We start from the raw sequence: 18,887 nt of genomic DNA on the forward strand, positions 1-18,887 counted from the left end.
AATATATTTAAAACATATTATTAAATCCAATAGCTCTAAAATATTCAGCAAAAAACAGCTTGCAGGCATTACAAAAAAATTTTCACGGCAAAGAAAACGAAAAGGTTGGATTTGCTTATTATCTTGGAGGGTAAAAACCTAATAGTTTTCAAATCCCCCAAGCACATTGTGCGTTAAAACAGGGCACATAATTGTTGGTTGATTACTAAAAATAACTCAATGACAAAATAACTCGCCAGTAAATATTTCACAAAACCCGTATGCCTTCTACACTACATTTTATTAAAGCCAAAATCGATTCATAATGGCTTGAAGAACTCCCGTCCCTCATAGGTATCTGAATGTAATTTTAACGCGTGCATCTTGGCTGTAGGTGTTTCTTTCTCCATTTTTATAACGTTAACTTCTGAAAACTCAAAAATGTTGCTTGCTATAATTTTCATTACTGAGAATTCCATATGTTATAACAAAATAAGTATTGTTTTACCGCCTGTACATTGTGCATTTGCAGGCACTCGCATTATTTGATAAGACAATTGAAGAGAGTCACGGCCTTTCCATGGAAAAAAATTACAAAATAAATATCTAAGTTCATCTAATTCCCCTTAAAATTGGCGTTTCAAAATTCCTCCTGGATTCTGTAATACTAAAATGATTTGAAGGCAATAAATTCAAGGGAAATGGCGTGATAAAAGCATTAAAAATACAAAAAATATTGAAATATAATAAAATCATTGTAATCGTCGAAACATTAAAATCGGAAATACCATTTTTCCCACTTATATCTAGTTTTACGGAAAAGCCGCTTCCCTCCATAATTACTATTCCAAGGCCTCGCTTCAAATGTCCACATGTACAATTTTCAATACATAGCTGTTTTTATATATCTCATGCGCTTTATAGTTATAGATTCTAGAAAAATGAATACCTACAAACATGCAAACTTAAATGCTACACTGTTTTTAGTTATAGACGAGTTGTTTTAGTGTTAGGATTGTAGACACAGTAGGGGCGGATCCAGGAATTACTGGGGGGGGGGGGGGGGGGCGCCGTGAGTCTGGGCCTAGTATGATACCTGTTTATTACTGCAAAAGTCGTTATTAATCAATTTATATTTTACCCTTAGATGGGTGGGGGGGGCACGTGCCCCTGTGCCCCCCCCCCCCCTTTTTCAGGATTCACCTATGGAGCACACACGCACGTGCGCTGAGAATGTACTCAGCTATGGTCCCTGCAAACCTTATTTTTAAGTATTAAAAACGTCAGTTTTTTTAACGCGTTAAATGCTATTTAAGGCGTAAACACAAACTCTTACATGGAGAGACGAAACAAATTTGTACCATTATCTAAACGCTTGAATGGAAAAATTGGCAAAGACAAAATTAGATAACAATGAATTCATTTACGTTAATTTTCATTATTGTGTGTAAACCAACAACATAACACAACACAAGCAGATTGTAATGCTGAAATCTTAAAATACATTTAGGTAGACTAACTAACATATTATTAAAATCAGTATCATCACATGTAACTAGAAAAGTAATTCACTTTCACGCACCGCATTTTGAGCGGTATTTTGCATTAGCATTACTAAGTTAAATACATATCGTAATGAAATAAAAATTAACTTCTTCCAAAGGCTAAACGAATTCATTTAAAACAAACATATTAGACCTCGAATTTCAAAAGTGGTTGTATGTAAGCCTGTTTATTTTTTGTATCTTTTATAATTCTTATCTCACGGTTTTGCGTGTATACCTACTTTTTTGTGACTTAGCTAAAGCTTTTGATTGTGTTGACCACAAAATTTTGCTAAATAAACTTCAATTTTATGGTATGAGAAATACTGCGCTCCACTGGTTTACATCTTATTTGTCAAATAGGTATCAACTAGTAAAAATTTCTGATAATAAACATAGTACAGTTCACTCAAATAAAGGGTTAATTAATCTTGGTGTGCCTCAGGGGTCGATCCTGGGACCATTATTATTTTTGATTTATATAAATGATCTTCCTTCTTTTATAACTGATCAGTCTGAAGTAATTTTATTTGCAGATGACACTAGCATATTGTGTCATAACATTAAAAATCAAGAATTAATTCAAACATTAAATAGTGTATGTGATAAATTAAATCAATGGTTTAATGCTAATAATCTTATTCTAAATATTGATAAAACAAGTATCTTAAAATTTCACTTACATAAACAGTCTAACCCTGTAGTTCAATTGAATTATAGTGATACTAAAATTAAAGAAGCAAATAGTGTTAAATTTTTAGGCTTGCATGTAAACAATACCTTGTGTGGCAAGGAACATATAGTTAAAATGATACCTAAACTATGTTCAGCTTGTATCGCACTTCTATCGTTATCAGCAAATGTATCTGTTTTTTATTTAAAACAAATATATTTTTCGTTTTTTCATTCTGTAATGTCATATGGGATCATTTTTTGGGCATCATCACCCTATGCTAATGATGTTTTTTTACTACAAAAAAAATTATTAGAATAATGTCTAATGTTAATCACTATGATTCTTGTAGACCATTGTTTAAGAATCTAAAGGATACTTACTATGATGTGTCAGTATATATACTCATTAATTAATTTTGTAGTTAAAAATAATGATAGTTTTAATAATAACAGTGCAATACACACTTATGACACCAGAAATAAATCCGACTTGCATGTGCCAAGTAATAATACATCAAGGTATCAAAAAGGTGCACTGTACTCTGGCATAAAACTTTTCAATGCACTCCCTCATAAACTAAAAGCAATCTCCCATTGCAACCCAAGACTATTTAAAGTTCTACTCAAAAACTATTTATTAGAAAATTCATTTTATACATTAAATGAATATTATAATAATGTTTAGAATAACTTATGATGATTTGTTTGTATATTGATATATTTATATTTTTGTTTTAATTAGTACTAATTTGATGTGATATTATGATTTAATTAATTTGATTGTTTGTATTGTTCATTTTTGTTGACTTTATTGACATGTTCTATATTCTTTTAAGAATCTGTTGAACGAATTTTGAAAAAAAAATAAAAAAAAAATAAAAAAAAAATATATTTAAACGTAATGTAATATGTCCTCCCCACTCCATTAAAGAGAACATTTTGAACAATAGAACAAATGCGCATGTTTCTTTTTTATGTATAGAGGGTTCACAGTCCTACTTTCATTCGATTTGTTTACATGCATTGATGAAATATTTCCCCCCCTTTATTTATACTACACAACCTAGTGTTTAGGTTAGTTCTATAACAAACAAGAAAAAAAAGTTAAATTGAAATAAATTCTGTAGTTCTCGCTGATGCCCGAACACACAAACATTTTAAAAACAATTGATTTGAGTTTTTATTAATGGGTATATATATGTTGAGATATCATTTTTAATAAATTAATTCAATAAATAACCTTTTTACCGCGAAAGAATTCATTATTATACATAATAACTCAGTATTTTGCACGAAATATATTCCTTGACCTAATATTAACCTACAGTTAATCATATAAAAACATTAAAAATAAATACTCGTATTATAAAACAAGTGACATTTCTACTTAAAATCACATTTGTTTAAACTTACCTCTTCTAACACAGAATTTGTCCTTCCTTTTGCGTACGTTCACCCACTTATTGCAAAGATCTTCATTTTTTGGAAAAGAAAAATATTTTATGCCAGAATATCGAGTCTTTTTGAAATGATTGTGACATCCGAACACTGCACAATTTGGCATTTCAACTACATAAAACTACGTTTGCACGAGACGCAGATGAAATGGATGGGAAGCGCTTGAAAGAAGAGCGCTGGCTACAACCAAGGTGACGTAGCAAGGGAGCGCGTGGAGGGGGAAACCCCTGCGCACGGTTTCACCTCCTCTTCTTTACATCATGACTGCCCCCTCCTGCCGCGTCTCTGCCTCTCCGCCCGTCATCCCCCCCCCCTCCGCGACACGTGCAGTGCTCGGAGTGATTCCGGGTGTTGGCCTCGGCTTCGTCGCCCGGTTACAGCAATTAACATTATACTTTAGAAAAACATATAATTATAATGACAAACGCTTACGAAAAATTATAATATATACAAATAATAAAAATGACACGTTATTAAATATAAAGTATGTTCCACATAAAACACATTCACTGCACGGGGCAGGGGAGGATCAGGGGTTGGCGCAGCATAAAGGACTTTATGAGCAGGGGAGACACTTGGGTCGACGTCAAGGTAATGCTCGTGGTAAATTGCATTTGTCTGTGCGAAGAAAACGGAATAGAGGTAAAAATCTAGCAAATTGGAGAGAGAAAAATAAGTAAGTACACGAATTATTTATAGTATTCATGGGTCGTTTTCAGTGTATAGCTTCAGGCAGTGTTATTAATAAAAACATGTGTTTTTTTTACTTTGATTTAAGGTTAAAGGAAAGCACAAAGACTGAAGAAAGTACGCCAATTGCAGAAACTACATCTGAAAATGCTAAAAGCAAGAAGAAATTACGTTATGAATAGTTTATATTGTGTATTTTATTTTGTAATAAAGATAAAATCTTTTTACTCTAGTAACTACTATTTATGAAATATACATGTGTTATTATGTGATATATTATATATAAAATACATTTTAGTGTTAAATGGGATACAAACAAGAGATACATTTATATGCTACGTAATGAAACAACATGATAGCTTTGAAAACTTGTAATATTTTTATGTATATTATCAATTTGTATGTAACAGCGAGGTAAACTATTGTAACTTATGTATTTTGTTTACAAATCAGCTTTACAGTTTTGTGTAACTATTCGTATTTTGTGCTGTGCTTATAGTGTTGGAACTACAAAATCTGTAAAACTTATCCCCCAATAAATGCCTTGCAAAGTAATATCCCAAGGTATATTTAGTTCATTTAATTTTTATACAACTATTATTATTTGGAAAGCAAATAAAAATTAATTGTATATCCACAATCCAGTTAAATATTTGTAAATAAACGGTACTATAAAATATATATGTGCAAAGAATACTCTAAGAATAATGTAAATGAGGTGGACGCGAATGTAATGACAAGAGAAATGCAGAGTAACCCGACAAGACATGTGTTATCGAAAACCAGACCTTCCTCTGCACCCCTTCCACACATTCGTCAACCAGGCGCAGATAACAGCCCGAACCCGACCACTCTAATGGCGAGGATTATCTACAGCGCTCGGGTCTTGCTGAAGGGATGGAATAAAAGTGTCCTATCTCCAAACAGTGAAGTGGCATATTTTCGGCTCAAACATGAATGTGCAGTGACTTACGCGTGTGCAAGTAATTTGCAATTGTATGAAGATAATTATTTCCAAAAATCATATACTATAAAAGAATGTTACATGTAAATCGTTCAGTTTTTACTTTTTTTTTATTCCAATTACTTTATTTTCTGCAAGTTGTCAAATTTGCGCTAATATAAACCTTTTTACTAATTAATTTTGCTTATTAATAACAACATTAACCACATTATGACAACTGGGATCAGTCATTATACCTTTCCTCAATGATGTGTAAAAATCTCATTCATCTGCATTAACTGGTTTGACCTCTACTTGCCATCGCATTGACCACTAAAACAGCTCTAAATGAAGCCCTTTATCGCCCTCTTAAATATACCACACCAAACACACACAAACATTCCATAGTTTTTAAAAATAATTATGCATAATAATAAAACATATTGAAGTTACTGTAATAATATTATATTAAAGAAAAAAAGTACTAGATCTGTACTTGACCACTAAAAAACTTATAAAAGTACTAGATCTAGTACGAAAGTACTAACTGTGGACACCCTAGGCGGCAACGAGTATACAAGCATTGGCGGTCTGTGTCTGTATCCTTAAGATTGTTTTACTCGATGTCTCGTGTTGACATTTTAACTCTCGAGGTCCTCTTGCGTGTTTTACTTACCAGAAACAGTTTGGCGGATGGCCGTTTTACTCGTGGGAGCAAGATGCTCTCAGGTCACTCAGGTGCAGGTCATATCCTCGATGCTCCTCCTCTCAAGGAAGGTTGCGAGGGCAAGTTGTCTGCTGCTTGTTTGGAGCTATCATATACTGCTTGTCGTTCGTAATGTTCAGTGTATTGTAATTTTTTTAGAACAATGAATAATTTATGTATCATGTTTAAAATGACCATGATGATCGCATATTTGTATCTCTATATATTTTGAATGGAGTATTTTTGTGTTTGTGTAGTATATTTGTGTTTTTAGATGGTGGATAGCAACTTAAATATGTGCGCGGTATGCGGGAAAAAAGTAAAAAATTCTGAAAAAGGAATATGCTGTGATCATAAATATAACAGATGGTTTCATAAAACGTGTATGATGATGTCAAAAGCATTATATGAAGAACTTGCGATGAATAGAACAAGAAATAGTGCTGTGAAAGGGATGACTGTGTGGCAGGGGTTAATATTTATTTATATAATTACATCTCTCTGCTGACCCCTATACATGTGTGTCATACAATTATTGGGGTAAGTATATAGAACGTCAATAATTGCACATATAAATTATAACAGAGATAATAAATAGATAAAAACAAATACGACATATTAACAAATCATAATCACGATACAAACATGATACAAAAAAGACAACATATTGAATAACAACTACCTACCTATATAAATTATAAATGATTTTTAAAAGAACTACATGAGATAAAATATTCATTGATGTTATAAAAACAATTATTATGTAATAATTTCTTCACATTAACCTTAAATTTCTTTTTATATTGGCAGCTTAATACTTTATATTGGTATGGTATCATTTTTATCATGACATATTTTTATATACGGTACGTATGGTTTTATGTTATTGTTACAAAATAAATAATTTGATATCCTAATTAATATTTAAATGTATTAGTATTCTTTTGGGATATATTTCTTGTACAACCATTTGACACTAGTGTTGATTTCGCTACCTTTATAACTTTTCTATTTATTTAAAAAATTCCATTTTAATGATGAACATATTCCTAAATATATGTTACTTTAATACTGCGAACAAAATTTTACACTTGGACTTACCTTGTCCGAAATCAGATCCAAAGTCTTAGTTTAGTAGTTTTTCAAGTCTTTTTCGCTCTTATGGAGCAGTTTCATTATATAGTTTAAAATTTCGCTCTGCAAATTGAATGATTCAATAGTATACTTGGGTGATCCGGCAACGAATTCTACCAGCGGGTGTGGAACTACTTGTGATTCGCGTCAATAAATGTAGTTAAAACACAATTTATGTATATTTATCACACTCAGTATTATTTTAAGGGATTCTACAAGAAAGTACATTTCTGAGTATTGTATTATAAGAGTATTTTCAGGATGAGAACACATGCATTTGCTCGTTTCCAAGATTAGATTTTATACATCTCTAGCAAGGACTGAAATACATGCTCAGATTTTTTTTTGTCAATTTGGCGTGTGTCTGACCCTCACACCAGAGCCTACAAGTAATCAGTCGAACAACGGCTGCAGTTCGATGTGGGTACACTGTACCACGGAAGTCCAGCAACATTGTTTCACCTATCTTTCTTACTGGGAAATATTTTCATTATTGCCAAGACCTTTTTCCTTTAAGTATGATCTCCATGTGTGCCTGGACCATTTTTTAGTTAAGGGCTTACCCGACTGTCACTAATTTCACTTCACCACACAACTGCAATGTGAACTTGAACATTTTATGGGACTGGTTGACTTCAGCAAGATAGTGTCTTAATAACTGCCCATTCGTCTGCTGGAAACAATTATCTTAAAGCCACGACACTGATGATTCGAGTATGACATTTTGTTAAATTCAAATTACTTTAATGGATGAATACAGCAAACAACGAACCACATGCGAGACTATCGCCAATACATTAGCGAATTAAGAGTTATTCGAAGACAATTGTAACTTTTCACCTTACTTCCTTTACTGCTAGTGTATGAATTAGAAGGGAACAAGAGCTGGTGGCCCATAACCACAGTAATCACAAATGATTATGCTTTATTCCGTGTACTTATATATCAAAGTTGACTTCTTACCTCCCGCAGCAGCTAAAAGCCCGGTCCCCACACCATCAGTAGCCATCTCTGCTGGAGAAATACACTCGCTCACCAGAAGAAACCAAGTCAATAATTATAATTAGTGATTGCTAATATCGAGTCATTGCTCCAGATACACGAGTACGATTCCCTAGTTTAATTTCACTTATGGTAATAGCAAACTCCAGTAAACTAACCAACCAAGACTGCCGATAGAACATAATATTTGAGGGTCATGTTATGTTAGCCACTAAACTCACATTACAACCATTACATTTGTTGTGAAAGGATGATTGCTGTGTGTAAGAAATACCAGTCTTGCAACTATTACTGTTTTATTTGCAACATTCATTATCATAATAATGCGCGATTAGCATACTATGCTGCATAGGGAAGTGCAGTAGTGTACCAACAACTTCTTGTCACGAAGATTCTAGCTAACAGACCTCGTGGACCATGCTGCGACTGAAGACCCACAACTTCACATTTTGGTTGGGTGCACAGAGCTAGCGTGGAACACTCCCCCCCCCCCAGACCATTTCACATATTCATATCACCCAGTAACCACTAGGCCCACCCCAGGTCTCCAACCCGAAAATGCATTAACTGGTTAGTCAACAGTCTAGTTGGAGACCACACTGGGGCTGTCGACCTACGACTCTCTTCATCAGCTAGCCTAAACTGCCTGGCAGCCTCTGGACAACTTGCAACAATCTAACCAGTACTGCACTAGGACCACCTCGAGCCTCAAACACACAGCCCCAGATAATTGCAGGGAAAGTAATAAATCAAACTACACTAATTGAGTTACTATACCAAGTGCATTATCTAAAGTTACTTATTTCGTTAGAGATTGGCCAAAAATATAAGGAAAATACATCTAAAATATTTAATTGATAAGAACATAAATAATCACAAATAGTATAATGAATGCTTAAGAAATTTGACATAGTACTGCTCTGGGCAGTATTAAAACCTAGGTCCTAGTCCTGTCCACTGTACATCGGGCTATTGGACATCAGGCTGGAGACATCACCTAAGTCAGGAGTTAATGAGTAAATAAGTTATAACTTACAAGTGAAGATGGATGGTGCAGAATGTGCAAAGTGTTACATGTTCTCCTCAGGTCACCTCAAGACATACTGGTAATGTTATTCATTCCATATCTTCCCCACCCCCTTTTTATCCCTCCCCCCCATTTTCCAAGGCCATCACGGTAAGGCTCTGTAAAAAAAAAATTAGTATCCCGCATAAATAAACAGCTTAGGGCCCCAGAAAGTTTAGGTCAGCATAAAATGCATTACCATAACATACTGTTTGTAATGAGTAATAACTGATCTTCATAGGGGGGAAAAACTATAAAGCCAGATATAGCAGCATTGTTTATTTTACTGAAATAAAATGGTGTACTATATAAAATAATATCATACACGAGAACAACATGTACTATGACACGGTGACAGGAAAATGTTTGCATTTCTCGGATATTTACGTAAATGCACTTTTACAAAATATGCTCGATGTAAGTGTAGTCAAAGGAACTAGTGGAAAAAAGTATGAAAAAATCAAGCATGCTTTCGAAAATTACTGAATAGCGATATTTTTTTTGCTACTGCTGATTCTGTGTTAGTGAAACAAGCCGAATATCGCCAGACACAGTCTGTTTTGTATCATATTGCTCGTTCTTTTGCTGGTCGCCTTAGCTGTGTTTTCTAAGCTTGAGGAGTATTTTTCTTCATGAAATTTTCGTGAAGCTTCTTAATTGTCGCAATGGTGGAATGGGCTTCAGACATCTTCTTCTCTATGCTTTGTAGGATATGATTGCCTATATCAAGTATCGCGACCACTTGGCGCACCTGAAAGCAAGTGTATACTGTACAAATCTAAGCCATCACTATAAGTAACAGCCAATGAATCAGTGGACAGCATTATAAGCGCTTACAACAGATAAAATCTACTATGAGTTCAGAAAACAGTATGCGCAAGTAATATTACGAATAATTTTTTTTTTAACTTGAGAAAATATTTATCTTGGGCAGTTCTCTGATAAGTAGGTTCATAGTATATGACTGCATTTTCAGAATAGATGTTACAAATATCCAACTTAAATTAATTAATATTTTCAAATTAGACTCTTAAATATTCCATGTGATGCTTAATAAATATTGTACGAATGGCTGTTTGGGAAAGCTAAAAATATATATATATACAAACTGATTAAATTTAATGTCAGAAAAAAATTATATATGTGAAGTAATGAGCCAAAATCTTCCAATGCATGTGTGTATACTAGGATAATTATTATTGCGATAGTGTTATTTCCTTAGTGCTTGCACAGTACAGCGTAGGAATAAAGCTGCTGAAAATGTAGGAAAGTCGAAGGCTGGTTTTGGATAGAAGGTCTAAATCTAATATACCTATAGTTGTTGCATACTGGTAGTCATGTTCCCTCAAAAGGAGAATTCTGAAATGACAAAGCTTCTGCTAAAAGAAAACTATGAGTACACACGCCTAATAACTAGGGACACCTGTATTTCACGAATACATTTCGTGTCAAGGTGTTTCACAAAATACTGTAGCTTTTCTCCTGTGGTTATTGGCTGAGGTCGGTGAGAGGTGTCGTCCCGCTCTTGACGGGGCCAATGAGAATGTGGTCACCGTACTGCTGCACGCTCACAATTTGGCATGACTCTTAGAAAAAGCTACAGTGTTTTGTGAAATACCTTGACATGAAATGAAATCGCGAAATATAGGTGTCCCTACTAATAACTAAAAACTAATAAAAACACTTACTGCATTGATAGAGTTTCGACTAGGCCAAATGGGTCCATAATCAGTGCTGTATCATGAGATTCTGTCTATGATGCTATAGACCATTTCTACTTCTATGGAGCTTCTCGTCGTCTAGTAGAGTTTGTAAATACTATTGTGGTATATTAAAAATGAGAAGCTCCTTGCTACATTACATCGACCATGGTAAATACTGTAACTAGCCAAACTGAGTCAAACATTCTACTCGAAAGACGTTTATGAAGTACGAGATGTGGATTGGCTGCTAGTTGAAAGAGCAGACTGCACTTTCCAAGGAGGACACTGAGTTCAGCCATAAAGCTCTACAAAGGCCATAATTACTATGGATTGGGTTTAGTGGGGGCCAAAATGTCTTGCGAGCTGTCAGTGCAGGGGTGTGAAGAAATGTTGGTAAGCTGGTGTCGACTGCCTCCCCTTCTGTGATTGGGGGAGACGTGTCTGGTTTAAAAGTTTTATAAACTCGTTGACTGTTGTAACACATAGGGTGTTAATTTTGTCTGGAAAACACACGTAATTTTTAATCTAATTTGTAGCAATGCGCTACTTGTAAGAGATATTAAAACTGATGTGAGAAATATAGATATTTTTTTTATTTTTAAAAGAAACGTTACATAAACTAGATTATCGCAAAGAAGAAAATATTATTACAAGTTACTTTTGCCTGGTAATAATCAAATGGCAGGTACAGGTAACTCTGTTAATAACACACACACATACACACACACAGACACAGCTTCCTGCCACTTAACTGGAGTACAAAAAAATTGTTTCACATAATATTTTATTTTTAAATTGAAATATTTTTTTTAAAATTAAATGAAATAATTCATATACATGTAATATTTAAATTGGGGGGGGGGGGGGGGGAGGGGGAATATATATTTTAACTTGGGAGAAATTACATTTGCGTACAGGTACATGTAATATTTTAAGTGTGGAAAAATAGTATTTTAACTTGAGGTAAATCTAAATAATATTAATTGAAAGACTATACAGCTCTCTGCTATCCGCGGCGCCGAGTGCTGCTGGCTGGCGGTCCCTGCGCGGGAGGCCGTCTGAGTTATTATTAAATCAGGAGGGGGAGCACAGTCGCCACGTGTCTGCGAGGATCGCGCGACACAGCATTGGCAATATAAAAATTTAATATAATGACTATAAGAGAGCGAATACTCTATATATGCACAAGACATTCCTTTAAAAAAATTCTTTTAGTTATGAATAATGACAACTGTGTGTGACGTAATAAGAATACTTTTAATAAAATGGGTGATATATTATAAATAAGATTACTTTCTTTGGTAATTGCCACTGCATATTTAATTACTGGAAAACAATATCATTATATCACTACAAGAGAACATATGTCTTTTACACTTAATATAAAAAAACGGTGTTAGTACTAATTTTACCTAAAGTATTTTTATTAACACACAAATATTGCTATAAGCCTATAGCTTTTTCATTATTGTAGTTTCCCAGATGGCAGACATACTACGTAACAAATTAAGCATAATATTACTATACTGGTCTAGTACTATACAAAAACATGGCTGCCCTCTAGTGTGTGTTTAGAATTTGGCACCTAGTACTATAAATAATAAAAATGGCTGCCCTCTAGTGTGTGTTTGGAATTTGTCGCCTACTTCTATAGTCATAGAGTAGTGGCTGTGGAAATAATTTTATTTTATATTCAAACTTGAAAAAATAATGACTATAATGGGAAAAAAATATGGTGGCCTGGTATGCTGTGCTACAAGATGGTGCCTTACAGGAATCGATTGTCATATATAAAATTATTTTGTTTTCAAACTTGGCTGTTCAGGATACTTCCTAGCAGCCGAAATTATTTTTTTCCAATGTTGACGAATAAAAAAAAAAAAAGATGCTGGCCGAATAGCAGCCGCAATATATTTTAAATATACTATAATACTATAGTCATAGAGTAGTGGCTGTGGAAATAATTTTATTTTGTATTCAAACTTGAAAAAACCAATGACTATAATGGGGAAAAAAGATGGCGGCGTGGTATGCTGTGCTACAAGATAGTGCATTACAGCAATCGATTGTCATATATAAAATTATTTTATTTTCAAAGTTGGCTGTTCAGAATACTTCCTAGCAGCCGAAATTATTTTTTTTTCCAATGTTCACGAAAAAAAAAAGATGCTGGCCGCATAGCAGCCGACAATATATTTTGAATTTCCCGCCTAGTACAATAAAAAAATTAACATGGCGGTAGCCTAGCAGCCAACAATATATTTTAAATTTCCCGCCTAGTACTGTAAAAAAATTAACATGGCTGCTGACTAGGAGCCGACACTATATTTTAAATTTCCTGCCTAGTTCTATAAAAAATAAACATGGCAGACTGCATACATTTTTTAAACTTTCACAACAAAAAACAAATTTTTATAAGCATATATAAACATCTTCAATTATTATTTCCAACTGGCCTTGGGCAGTGTGGTTAGCAATGCTGACTACCAATCCAAAGATTGACGGATCGATTTCCCGCCACCGCGATACCTCTCATTTTTGTACTTGTAAAAATAAATGCGGCACGCGACACTAGCACTCCCTAGCTTCCTAAATTAGAACTGTCGCCCGAGCAGACGACGCTCCACATGACGTCAACAACCACCTGAGGATTCCCTCCACGTGGCTCCCGGCCACGCCCCACCAGGCCACGTGGTGCCACGCCCACCTCCTGCCACGCCCACCCGGACACGTTTGTTTACTGTGCCCCAGAACCTGTGTGCTCCCTCTACTGTTTCTATTGATTTCTTTTACTCAAGGAATTTTATCAGGAACACGAGAGAATTACATAGGCAAGGTTTGGTTTCTTCAATGTCCAAGACGAAGTGGGCTCATGTCTTATAAATGAAGGTGAAAATTTTCTTATTTTCATTTCTGTAAATCTGCCCTTGTCTTACAGACAGTATCGTCTTACATGCCGGAATATGAGGTAGTTACTATTTTATGATACCTTTATAATGTTATACATTTGTAGAAACTTACCGGGTCGTTATATGAAAAATTATTAGATGGCGTCGGTCGCATGAGCTGTACGAGCTCACTGATGCCATCTCTCATGTGGACCACATGCGAAAATGCTTCCTCAGCCATAGTATACCTATAGTAAGAGTTTGGTCTTGAATTAATAAACTCTTTGGAACTAATGTTTAATGTAGTTTACCGAGACCCCAGTTTTATACTTACAAACAAATGCAGAAATTCATTACAGAATGCAACAATAGTTTTCGCTAATACTTTCAGATTTTAATTTTGGTCTCCTCCTGAACGTAAATCAGTTCGATGCCTCTGCTTGTTCTTGTTTATGTAAAGTACAGAAACATTAGTGTCGGGATAAGAAGTATATAAAAGTATTTCTTGAAACAGGGTCCAGCGTCAGGTGCTGGTGCCAGTGTCCGCCATATTGGATTGTGACATCATGGTGGCCATCTTGTATGATCTTGATTTTTTACTTTGACCTTGACATTTGACTTTGACTTTGAAATTTGAACTCACATTGACCTTGAATTATAACTTTTCTTTGAACTTTGACCTTAACCTTGACCTTTGACTTCAGTCGTCATCCAAATGTGCTCAATTTGTTGTCGAATTTGCTTCCTTTTCTTGAATGTGCTTCCTTTTCTTAAATATGCTTCCTTTTTTTTTTAACGAATGTGCTTCCAAATTTACGTCCTTGTCGTATTTACATTGTCAAGTATGTATTCAGTTCTTTATTAGTCTCGTGGTTTGGAGACATTTGGTCTGTACGCCTGACAACTTACACGGTCTGTTAAAAAGGTTCGCTGAGTATCGAAAAGTTAGACCTCTTTGCTACTGATAGTAGGTGCCTGAACACCAAATGAACACGTCTGACCAATCTACCAGTTGTGACTGACCAACCTGTTAGATGTGTCTGTCAAACCTACCTGACATGCCTGGCCACCAGCTGGGCGTACCTAGTCACTGACTGGGGGTGCCTGGTTAACATTGGATGTGTCTGACCACCAACTGGTCGTTTTAACCACCTACTGGACACGAGTTCCTGGCCACTGAATAAACATGCCTGGCTACCGACTGGACGTTCCTTGCCACCAATTGGATGTGTTAGCCTGACCACAAACTGGATGTGCCTAACCAACAAATGTGTGGTTAATCGACTGTCATGTGGAAATGCCTTGAAAACACATGTCAACTCAAGTAAAGGAATCGTTCGCCTTCTAAGAAGACTAGAAATTTAGAAATGCTTGTTATTACCTTGTTTTTGTTCTTGAATTAGAGAAAAGGTAATATAATATTTTTTATTTGTAATTTATTGTTTTTTTTCTCAAACGTGTCGTTTTTGGTAATTTTGATAAAATTATCTGTTTTCATCAGTCAAGCTTCTAACCAAATATGAATATCGTTGGAATCAATAATTATTATTTTAACAAGATTTTTTTATTAAGAATTTTTTTTAGAATTTCTAGCTAAATAATTGTAACAGATTTTCAAAATGTCGGCCTTGATGGCTGACAAGATGGTGGATACCATTGTATACTACTGTGCTCTAGCGAGTAAAAATTAAAATTATATGGCAACAGTGCCTTTTATCAGATGTATTGTGTGACACTAGCATTCCTTATAGGATCGATTACTGAAAACAAAATGGTGGCTGCGCCCTCTAGCAGGTGATGTGTGTTAACTAGCGCTCCTGGTAGCTAGTATTGGAAATAAAAATGGTAGCATCACCCTCTAGCTGGTGATGCTATTATTCCTTCAAATTAAAAAAAAATTAAATGTTCTAATATGTGTGTAATTTTTTATTTATTTTCATTAATTCTCTGTCTGGAAAATGACTCGAAGGCTGTGCGGTAAAAGTCGTATGTTTCCCAACCCACACGTTTGTGCTGTCATGTTTCTAATCACAGTGGTTCCAATGTATTTTGTATAAAAGATTACATTTAATATGTCGATAAGGACCACAATAACATTGACAGGTAATGGATCATCAATCCTACCTGCATGAGAAAGAGCAATACTGGCACTCTTAAGTAACAAACAGCAGAAACAAAGATGTTGGTCTCCAAAATAGCAGCCTCCAGCATAACAGAAAAAAATATGGTGGGCGTGACGTCATCCAAGATGGCGGCATCCATCAAACAACAATATGGCGGACTTGCTGTCAGAATCGAAAAAAGTGACTGTGACAGGATTCAAGATGGCGGCCTTAAAAAATTGTAACACTTATAATCCAAGATGGCGACCATAAATAAGTGCAACTATGACATCATACACGTTAAATATGGCGGGAGTAACGAAAATTGCAACATTTGGGAAGTGAAAAGTTCCATATCAAGATATGGAATTCATGATGGTGACTGAGGTCAAAGGTAATGATCAAAAATCAAAGACAAGGTCAAAGATCAATGTCAAAATAAAAGGTCAAGGCCATCCAAGATGGCCACTGTGATGTTAGAATCCAAGATGGCGGACACCGGCACCAGCACCAGACTCTGGACCCTGTTTCAGGAAATACTTTTTTATACTACTTGGATACTATTCATTTCAGTTAATAGAAAAAAAACTACTTTTTAAAAATGTTTTGTTGCAATCATTTTTATTATGAACGAAGATGTTACCTGAACCATCAGCGGGGGCAGGAAATGGTTTTGGTACCTAATGATTGTGGTTTATTACTGAAGGATCACGAAAGATGACTTCTGTGTTGCAGGCAAGATTGCCGGGTAAAAGCATCGGAGGAGAACCTCTATAAGCAGCGGCAAGTACACAGACGCCTAACACGTTACATTCATATACGGCGACTACGTCTCAGCAATTCATCTTTCAAAATGCACAATTGCAGTTGGTGGATAAGTTAATTAATCAAATTCTCAATGTTCGCAGCGTTGATAGCACGGTGCTGTTTTGTATGCAAGTCTCAGTCATATGGATTGCGGAAAAAGTTAGTGAGGAAACACTAAGTGTTCCCTTATGACCAAAGAGGTAAACGACGAAAACTCTGAAGGACTACAATTTGGAAGAATCGATTTGTTTGCACAACTGGGAATTAATATACTAGGATTTGAATGCTCACTTTTTATATACAGATTGTTTCAAAATTCGCGGTACATACTTAAGGGGATGATAGAACGCAAACTAGACAATCACAAGTTCATCATATTATATGCTCCGAACTCAACTGTGAAGCACTAGAGGGCGCTTATCAGCAAAAATATAAACGCGCCGTTTGCAAATGCCGCCATAATTTGTGTTGTGGATCTCCAACGGGATGGACGCGAACAGAAGCCAAGAGAAGGTTGACAAGGGAAGCGCAACGATTCTTCCGTGGACTTTTGTTGGCGACCGCGTGCATTTGTTCTCTGCCCTCTCGCAAAACACGAGACCGAGAGTACTGGCTAGAGCGTGTGCCAAATTTGGGCAACGGGGAGGGGGAATAAAACCTCTTTGCCTTCAAATTCTTTCCTTTGGTTGGTGGGAAAAATTTATTTCTTAAGGATTTATTAGGGTTCGGAAAAGGAGGGAGGATAGGTATATCACCACATCTTCCCCCTCTTTCTGTACACCCCTGTGCGTTGGAGTAGCTTTAATTACCATTATAAGTTCGCCTGGTGAATTATAATTTATATATGCAATTAATAAATTATATCATATTTAATTTCGGATCATATCTTATACTCTGCCAACGTTCTGCGTACTATTTACCTATATCTCAGTTTTTATATGAAAATAGTATACGTAATATTAAACTAAACATAAAAAATAAAACTTCTTCTTGCGAGGTAAGGGGCGAACTACAGTTGTGCCTAGCTCCAGTGAGGAGTGTGAACTGCGGCCTCGACAGATACTTAGTGATTTGTGAATAGACATTAAGTGCGGTGATTTAATTAGTAATGTAAATATTAGTAGTAATTAAAACTGTATAAAATTAATTGGGCTATCCTTATAAATACGTTTCCCTCCACTCGTAACAATATAATAGATATACTACAAAAATATGTATACATATAAGAAATGTAAATAAAGTAATAATAATTACATCTTGAAAGTTTAATAGCAGCATTTTTAATGAATCGTTTCTCTTACTGATTCATGGACAAACATCTTATAAATAAAAATAAATTGATCGTGGAATAAGAGCTTCTCTAAACGATCGCAAGCAGGCAAAGCAGAAGATAGAATAATTAAGATTACTATATTGTAGATATTATAGTGTTTATTTTAATGCCGAGGTAACTCAACCATACCTCGTGGGAAATGATTTTGGAACTGAGAATGTTCTACCGCCTTGACACTACTAATCTTGTTATTTACTTTATATAGTAACTGATTTATACAATTTTAAAATTTAATTGTTTTACGTTAGTATTGTAATATAAGTATTATTAATAGTCATCACGCTTGTTTCTAATTAATTTAGCGTCGAATTTTTTTTTAGTAAGGAAGCTTTGAATTTCTAAAAAAAAAAAAAAAAAAAAAAAAAACCCCTTGATGTTAGCAGAATTGTTATATTGGCAGCACTTCCACAAAGGCGACTTCTAAACATAATGCATTATATGGAAGTACTGATATGGCATGTTAATTTGACCCCTGCCCTTCCCAACAATTCAACGTAAGTTCATTTTAGTAAGTAATAAAACTTTAATTTAATTTCAAGCCTCGATAATGGTCATAGGAAAATATCTCAATTTTTAAAATGCTTGCATGCCTAGTTTGTTTGAAAAATCGTCAGATTCGTGCAATATATCACTTTCAGTTCTAGTCGCTAATTTAGTGGAGTTAAATACAGCAAGTGGTTCTGGCATTCAAATCAACTGTTTACTTGAAGGAGTTTGTTACCAGAAGTAATCATTTCACATGTCTCAAATGCTAACTATTACAATCAGCGATCTTAAGACATAAAACTTTTTAATTGCATATTGCATCACTCGATTTTTGATCAGAAAATAACATAGGTTTGAACTATTTTAACCCA

General features: G+C 34.9%; 1 protein-coding gene across 3 annotated transcripts in view; it reads right to left on the bottom strand.

Annotated features, from left to right (window-relative positions):
* Nucleotides 1-9,461: 9,461 nt before the first annotated feature.
* LOC134529040 (uncharacterized) overlaps nt 9,462-18,887 on the bottom strand; it is a 28,223-nt gene continuing 18,797 nt past the window's right edge. Inside the window, exons 5-6 of one of the 3 annotated variants that reach the window (XM_063362740.1) lie at nt 13,922-14,036; nt 9,462-9,948 (exon numbers count right to left, since the gene is read on the bottom strand). In XM_063362740.1, the coding sequence (XP_063218810.1) occupies nt 9,805-9,948; nt 13,922-14,036 (259 nt within the window). In that variant the 3' untranslated portion in view covers nt 9,462-9,804. The remainder of the gene's footprint in view (nt 9,949-13,921; nt 14,037-18,887) is intronic. The other 2 variants (XM_063362756.1, XM_063362746.1) reach the window with 2 other exon arrangements.

Source organism: Bacillus rossius, chromosome 1 (assembly GCF_032445375.1).
Source record: "Bacillus rossius redtenbacheri isolate Brsri chromosome 1, Brsri_v3, whole genome shotgun sequence".
NCBI lineage: Eukaryota > Metazoa > Arthropoda > Insecta > Phasmatodea > Bacillidae > Bacillus > Bacillus rossius.